This window comes from Choloepus didactylus, chromosome 6 (assembly GCF_015220235.1).
Source record: "Choloepus didactylus isolate mChoDid1 chromosome 6, mChoDid1.pri, whole genome shotgun sequence".
Classification (NCBI taxonomy): domain Eukaryota; kingdom Metazoa; phylum Chordata; class Mammalia; order Pilosa; family Megalonychidae; genus Choloepus; species Choloepus didactylus.
This window is the reverse complement of record NC_051312.1, coordinates 24,346,777-24,355,518: the sequence shown is the minus strand read 5'-3', so window position 1 is coordinate 24,355,518 and position 8,742 is coordinate 24,346,777. Positions and strand designations below refer to the sequence as shown.

The 8,742-nt window shown below is 35.9% G+C and overlaps 1 protein-coding gene across 1 annotated transcript; it reads left to right on the top strand.

The window, feature by feature from the left end:
• The first annotated feature begins 6,842 nt into the window (after positions 1-6,842).
• LOC119538234 (putative olfactory receptor 5AK3) lies at positions 6,843-7,772 on the top strand. The gene has a single exon (XM_037841059.1). The coding sequence runs from the start codon at positions 6,843-6,845 to the stop codon at positions 7,770-7,772; it is 930 nt and encodes a 309-aa protein (XP_037696987.1).
• The last annotated feature ends 970 nt before the right edge of the window (positions 7,773-8,742 follow it).

Here is an 8,742-nt window from a genome sequence, read left to right as displayed (position 1 = left end):
GAAATAAGCCAGACACAAAAGGACAGATGTTGTATGTTACCATTAATGTGAACTCTGTGAAAAATGTAAAATACAAGTCCTATGTTGTAGAATATAGGGGACCTAGAGATAGACAGCAGTGAGTGAAGGGATAATGATAATCTATTAAGAACAAACAGGATATTGAGGCTGATCTCAATGATATGGGAATACTCAGGTGTGACTATGGTTTGTTAATTTTCTTTTGGTATTGTAGGAGTATATTGGAAGGAATGAAGTTTTTTTTTTTTTTTTTTTTTGGATACTTGTTTTTCCTGTTTCTTTGATAAGTTTTGTTTGGAAATTTTTTTATATGACAAATAAAGTAAACTTAAAATTTAAAAAGGCAAAGAAACAGATAATTTGTCCTGAATCTCTTGGTGACTAGAAACCAGGAGACATGAATACCATGAAAATACTATCACTATATATTTTACTTTCCTTGATTAGGGAACTGCTGAAGCATTCATGGAAATATTATTTAAGAAATCCCCAAAAAGAAAATATTCTTGGAATTGAGGCCATAATGTAATATCAGTTGACACAAAAAGAGCAACCAAAATGATTTGGAGCCAGGAGCTCATCTAAGCCCCACATTCTTTGTTGTAGGAAGAATGGCAATTAAAAAATGGACATTTCAGAAGAAAATAACCAATATACATAGTAATGTGCCTCAATAACACACTATAGACTGTCAGAAAGAAGCTACACCTGATCCCAGAAAGTTGCACCTTGGTACTCATGCCTCCAAGGGGCTGATCAGGGCTTACAGACACCAGCTTCCCTTCCACACCATGCCTGGACCCTTAATCATCTGAGGGGCCAGTCAGAATGGGAGCTCATGTTGCTAGGTGTGTTTTTGTCTTTATAACAGACTACCTGGTTTTCCAAATGCCTGATTCTGTTGAGGGGTGATCAATGGAACTGATTACTCCATGACTCAACTACAAAGAGAACTTCTTTAAAAAACAAAGGAATCCAGTCTTTATCTCCTTAAACCCTGGAAAACACTGTTTCCAGCTTTTAACAATTTGCATCTCTGAGAAATTCCCTTAGAAAGATATTTCTATTTCTTTTACTATTCATATATTGAGGTTATTTTCTTTTCTGGTAATCTTCATTTCTGCTGTATCTGAACTCTGTTTTAGCTTACTACCCATTCTATCTTGTCCATCACAGTTAAATGGTCCCATTGTACATAGAATGTATCAGAACATGAATCTAGGAGTCAAACTTCAATGCCAATTTCCAATTCTCAAATTCAATACAGAAGCAATTCCTGTAAATTCTACCCTCTCAAAATTGTACAGTCAAATATAATTATCTTCCTTTTCCATATGAAACCCTAATCCAATCTGTGATTATCTCCCACTTGTATTGGAAGATGAGGCTTGTGAATGGTCTCCCAATTCCAATTTTTGCTATTACAATCTAGACTTCAAACAGCAGGAGAAGTGACCTAATACAGACCAAAGGCTCCAAAGGATAAGACCCTTGTCTGGGTATTTCATTTTTTGCTTCATGAAGGTTTGAAGGCACATGAATTTCAAACATCAAACTATGCACATGCCTCATCAAAAGAAATGAGTATGCTTACCTTCAAAGAACTCACCATCCAGAGGAAACTAATGATTCACAATATAATTACCACATAGGAAAAAATGATAGACCTATGCCCAGATCCAGGGCAATGGGAAAAATGGAGAATATGTAAGTCACAAGAGGTGTGGGGGAAGGACAAGGTGCATGTATCCCTGAGTAAAGAATGAAAGGATAACAAAAGTATGAATTAACCAGGAGAAACATGAATGGAAGGAAATGTCAGGAAGCAGGAGGAAGTGAGTTTCTGTAGGGATCCAGGAAAAGACATGCCCCTGAGGAGTGGCAGTGCTGCCTGGGATGAGGCTCAAGCTGACAGCAGTCAGCCTACTGTGAAGGGCCTTATAAGCTGAGCTAAGGACTTTGAACTGTATCCTGAGAGACATGGAAAGTCATTGCAGGAATTTAGTCCAGGAAGACACAACACATAATGTGTATTTAGTGCCATGGCTGAATTGTGGGAAAGAGATCATTTAGAAGGTTGCTGTGGTGATCCTGAGTTGGTATATCAAAGTTAAAATGAAGTAAGGCAGTGAATATGGAGATGGATAGTCAGGAGCATATTAAAGAGGAATAGAATTTACTGGGCTTCAGTGAGGCATTTGAATAAAGGCCACATATACAAACAGTAGGAAGGATGGCCAATGTCCTTGGGGAAGAAAACAAAAGCCTCATTAGATTGAAAACTTACAATTTTATTTCCCCTTTAGACATGCTTAGGACTTGGGGTGAGAGTAAATGTGAACAGTCAGTGGTCAAAATAAGATGGGATGTTTGATGGTATGATACCTTGTAAGCAACTCTGATCACCACTGTCAGGTTCAGCCTGGTTTTCCCAGTAGAATAATCAGCCTTTTGTCATCAAAGTGCAACTTGAACAAAACCTGCTACTTGGTAGATATTCATGGAATAAATTCAAAAATAGCACAGTAATAAACATTAATTAAATAAATAAATGATTTTTTCAGTCATTAAATTCATGAAAAGTAATGTATGAAGTCTAATAGAGGTGCAATAGCTGGACCATGTTCACTCATTTCATAAGCATTTGTGCTGGATTTGAAACATCAGAATGACATTGAAAGTTCATGATTTATATACCCTTTTGCTATAGAATCTCATCAACAGGTTCATTCCCCTGGAAAGAAGTACAAGGAAGACAGCCATTTGATACTTTATGAAAACTACTGAGAGTTCACCAAATATACTTGTAGAGAAAATAAAATATAAAATTTTAAGAGCTTTTAGGGTTCAGCCAGACTCCTTGTGGGGCATCTACACCATGAAAGGGAAGGGATTCGATCCTATGGAGTCACTTGGCAGTTGATTTCAAGAGGATACTTAAAGAGCTCTCTGAAAAGATGACCTAGAACTACAAGATGAAGTCTGTGAACTTCCTTCTGCTAATGACTACCATGGGGTTAACAAAGTGAGGCACGGATAGAACCAAGTTAGAAAAACAAGAATGTGTTTCTTCACTGATGATGGTAACATAGATTCAGTTGCAGCCTTGGCAATGTCAGTTTTTGACAATATTTCAAGTATGCACTAATAACAATAACTCATGAGGCAAAAGATTTGGAGAATCCTAGCAATTATAATCATTATCACATGCAAATATCAAGTTCAAAATGTAAATGCATGGACAATACCTTCCTTGCATGTATAACATCACTAAGGCCGCCATGTGTGGTGTCATTGAACCTATTTTGCAGATGATGAAACTGAAATTTACAGTAAGCAGGATACACAGGATTCCAAGCCATGCTTTTGTAATCCCAAACCAGTGATGGTCCCTAAAATCATGGGTGCAAACAAGAAAATCCCAAAGGAGAGAAACTTGAAATTAAAACAAAAAAAAAAAAAAAAAAAGAAAAGGAAAGGAAAAAAAAAAAGTCTCAACTAGGAATATCATATCTATGCACTCAAAGTAACCAGAAGAATCAAAATTCTCTGAGGAATATGTCTGAAGACTGCAACCCTAAAATAGCACATGCAAAAATATCACCTTGGGATCCACTTTCCTGCAGCAGGTGTTGAAAGGAATATTTTAATGAAGTAACTTAAAGAAGTAACTGCTATTGCAGGTTTTTCAAAGTAGATACACATTTCTGTAGTGTCTGAGGAAAACCCAAGAACACAAGTTGGAGAAATTCACCAGGAAGTCTACCTTTGGTTGTTGGCAGCATTTCACCTTCAGAAGATCAGAAGTGGAAACAGAGTAGCAAACTGCAGATGGGGTAAGTCAGGAACAATTCAGACAGTCAACACCTAAAGCAGTGGCTCAAATATTGCAGATGCCCAGTAAAGGTTTCAGTGAAATAACTGGTCTTAATAACCAGCTAATAGTTTGTAGTAAAGACAGAGCATGTCTAGACTCAATGTTTGCTTTAGTTAAGAATATCTCTGAAAAGAGTACAGAAAAGGTCATCTGCAGTTTAATGTAGAAACCTCTGATAATTAGAGCTTTCCCACCCTAAATGTATAAAATTGGGGTCCATTTTGCCTCTCCCTCTTGGCCTGTGGTGCAACACCACCGTAGTTTTCTTCAGGATACTTCTTCAACTTGGAGATTCCTTCACTGGCAATTCATGTCTCCACCTGCTACAATCACAAGTATATATAGAGAGAGCTAAATTAAAAGCCCCACACTAGAAGAAAGGTCCTAGATCCTCACACCATTTGATATACTTCTTTAAATTAAACCAAACATTATTTGGTTTGCATAAATCCTTTGATGCTATTAACTCTGACTTTTATCACAGGAGAACAACCTAAAAACTGACTGTAACATCCTGAAGACTCTGAAAGCAACTTGTGCACCATGATAACAGACTTTCCAGTCTGCACATTGCTTCATTTTCTTTGAGCCAAATTGAAAATTTTCAATCCTGAAAAAGGTTTTAAAAAAAAACCTTCTTTCCCTAACATCCTGTAAAGGAGATGTGGCTTCATTTAAATACATCTTTTTTGTTATTGTTGATCTTCTTGCATTTTGGGGTCATTCCCTTATCAAAGTCACCTGCACTCATCTAAATGAATGTTACCCTTCAAAGTCAATCCTTGGGATGTACATATTGGTTATTTACTTACTGCCACTGTATTGCAATCCATCAGAAATTTCTTCTAAAATATTTTTCACTCAGATTGTAACTCTCAAGTCTCTACACTATATTTGGGTCCATACATTCTGTGTATCCAAGGATCATTCCATATTCCTACTTAGCTCTTTAAACCATGGTCCAAATTTCTGTAATGGAAAAAGTCCCTCTGGCAGCCCAAGCCTCATGCCAGGACCTCTGCACAGGTTTGCAGGTTCCTTTTCAATCTGCAGTTGCAGTTGATAAGCATTTTGCCTTCCAGGTTGCAAATTCAGTACAACTTTACAATCATCTGTGCTGTATTTTATCTTACATTTCCAGGTGTCTTTTAGTCCATTGTTTCTCACTATCTTTTACATTACTCAGCCTGGTGCAGTACCTTGAAGGAATTTCCAAAAGTAATTCTGTCATTCTTATTCTTCTTAGCTTTGAATAGTTCTCAAGGATTAAACAATTGCACTGCTGATTTATATTCAAGGAGAGAGTTCACATTTTGCAAACAATAACCAAATAAGAATCCTCAAACAGTATTTGGTAAAAACATTACTGCTAGCATTAAATACTCTGCATACAAAGCATTTAAATTTTGGGAAATGGATAGTGGTGTCCCTAGTACATTGTTGTGGGTGTAATTAACTGAATTGTGTACCTGAATGTGGTTAAAAGCAGAAGTCATGGTTCTGGAAGTTACTAGAAGGAAAATTTGAAGATAAAACAGGACTGTATAACAATTGAACCTAGTTGTACACAATGCCTGTGATTAATAATACAAATTTGAGTGTTTTTAATGAATTATAAGAAATGTACAGCACTAGTACAAGTTGTTAATATTAGAGGGCTTTATGGGGAAATCTACACCTAATTTAAAGTACTACTTAAAAATTGCTTAATATCTGTTATGACTTTAACATAGCTACCACAAGAATACAAAGGGTCAACATTAGGGCACTTTTTGGGAACAGTGTATTTTTTGCATGACTCTTCTGTAAACCTGTGACTTCTCTAATTTTAAAAAAATATATTAACAAAATAAAATGGAAGATAGGGCTGCTAGCAGAATATGACTGTCAAAGACTAATCTGGACTTGACATCAGGGGATTGAGAACATCTTGACCAAAAGGGGAAGCAAAATGAAACAAAACACAGTTTCAGTCCCTGAGAGATTCCAAATGGAGTAAAGAGGTCACTCAGGTGGGCACTCCTATGCAGTGTATAGATGACCCTTTTTAGGTTTTAATGTACTAGCATAGCTAGAAGGAAATACCTGAAATTCTGAAAAAAAAAGAAAAAAAAAAACACCAATGAAGGAAGGGGTTTCTGGCAAGGACACTCTGGTCTGTGGTCACCACAGCAATACATGTCTGGTTGCCACTTAGCAAGTATAAATGCAAGATGCACAGTTAAATTTCAATTTCAAGAAACAGGAAGTAATTTTGAATAAAAGTATCCCATTCAATATTTAGGCAACACTTACATTAAAAAATTATATATAGTAAACCTGAAATTCAAATTTCACTGGTATCCAATAAGTCACCTAGCAACTCTAAAATAAGGTTTCCAAAAGGTTCCTAGTGCAATATTAACCCAAAAGATGAAAGAGTGAGGGAATTGAAAATCTTTTGGGAATTGGTTCTGATTGGCTGGGAAGAGCGATGAAACTCATATGACACTTAAGGCCACCTCAGGGAAAATTCCTCTCTAACCCTACTAATGTAAACAGCTTGGAGCAGGATTAAAGCAGTAAATAGCTGAGAAAAATCATAAATTGTTTAAACAGTACAAAACCATATTTGTATATTAATTGATGCAAGTATGGATACTGTTTAAAGTGGTAGGGAGAGTGTGTTCATCTATGTTTCTTAAAACAACACAAATTAGAAGTCAGTCTTATTCTCTGAAAATACTGTTAATTTTGAAAATGAATCCATGGATAAACTATAGCTGCTTATGAAGGGATTTCAAAGCAATAAAATGGAAAAAAATTGAAGAGCAATAAACCCAACTGTGAATATTTGCCATAAAAATCCAAGTCACAAAAGTGAACAGAAACTTACAAATATTTTAATTTTGAGGCATTACAAACATCTCCCATCATTTGCAGACAATCCTAGACATTGGCAGCCATGACACATGGAAATGGCACTGAAGTGACTGAATTCTTTCTACTGGGATTTGGTGCCCAACACAGGTTTCAGCATATCCTCTTCATTGTATTTCTACTTATATATGTGACCACCATGGTAGATAATATTGGAATGATCCTCCTCATCAAAGCAGATTCCAGACTTCAAACACCCATGTACTTTTTCCTACAACATTTGACATTTGTTGATATCTGCTATACGTCTGCAATCACTCCCAAGATGTTGCAAAACCTCATATCAGAAAATAAATCAATTTCTTTTGTGGGATGTGTAATGCAATTATGGGTTTATGGGACATTTAGTACAAATGACTGTTACCTCTTGGCTGCTATGGCAGTGGACCGTTATGTAGCCATCTGTAAACCACTTCGCTATTCTACAATCATGTCCCATACAGTATGTATCCAATTCATAGCTGGTTCATATGTAATTGGCTCAATAAATGCCTCTGTACATGCAGGTTTATTATTTTCACTGTCCTTTTGCAAGTCCCACATCATTAATCACTTTTTTTGTGATGGTCCCCCAATTCTAGCCCTTTCATGCTCTGACATTGCCATCAACATCATGCTATTTGCTGTCTTTGTGGGATTTAACTTGATGTTCACTATGTTGACTGTCATCTTCTCTTATATATACATTCTAGCTTCCATCTTAAAGATGCCTTCAACTGCAGGGAGGAAAAAGGCCTTCTCCACATGTGCCTCCCACCTGACAGCAGTCACCATTTTCTATGGAACCCTCTCTTACATGTACTTACAGCCTCATTCTAATAATTCCCAGAGCACCATGAAAGTTGCCTCCATATTTTATGGAATTGTGATTCCCATGTTGAACCCCCTGGTCTATAGCTTGAGAAATAAGGAAGTAAAAGAAGCTCTAAAAGGAATAGGGAAGAAGTTCTTCTAGACTGAACCCAAATTATTAAAATTCAGCAACTCAAAACAACCAGTAGATGTGAAGTCATATGATATTGTGTTTAGAAATTGAGAATATGTTCTCCTTTTAGATCAGTGATACTGCTTGCAAAATAAAGGTATCCGTGGAAATACAGTAAACAGCTCTTGGGATTAATTTACCCTAGAACAAGGATGAGAAACATATCTGACACTACCTGTGGAGAAGAGCTTTATCAATTCTATCTAAATTTAGGGAGAATATGTAGGTTTTGCAAATTATTTAATATGTTGAATAAATTTCAAATATATTCTTAAAGAGTATACTCTTATTAGTATATAATAGATAGTTAACAAAATGAAATAATGAATATTTAAATTTCATTGCTTTCCATTAATTACAATTTCATTTAATCATCTGCAATGAAGCTCTTCTAAATTCTCTTATAATTTTACACAGACCTAAATGTAAAATAAATTTATTACTTTGAAAAATGTCATATGTCTCTATTTTCTAGAGTATGTACATGTTAACAACATTTCCTAACACTTGAAAACCTTGATTTCTAGCATTACTTAGCATCTTTAATCTGAATCTATCTCTCTTGCTTTGGGAAAGGAAATGGGTGAAACAATTTTCATATTCTTTCTCCAATAGAGAGTCCAGAATGTAGACAGATATAAAGTACTGAATGATTGTCATCCATTTATGAGATACATACCCATCATTTTAATTCAGACAGTTTAAACTATAGAAATGGAGGCCATGAGTCCTCTAAATCAGGAAGAAAATGTGTTGACAGAAAAGCTTTGACAAGTAGTTTGAAGGCAGACAACAGAAAACTCACCTAGATATTATAGATGCTGCACTGACTGGTTGAAAGAACAAGTTTCCCTTCAAAATAATACCAGGGGGGTTAATGAACTAACAAAAACTGTACTGGTAAAAACAATATGTGGAGAATTCAGCAAGAGAAACAGAA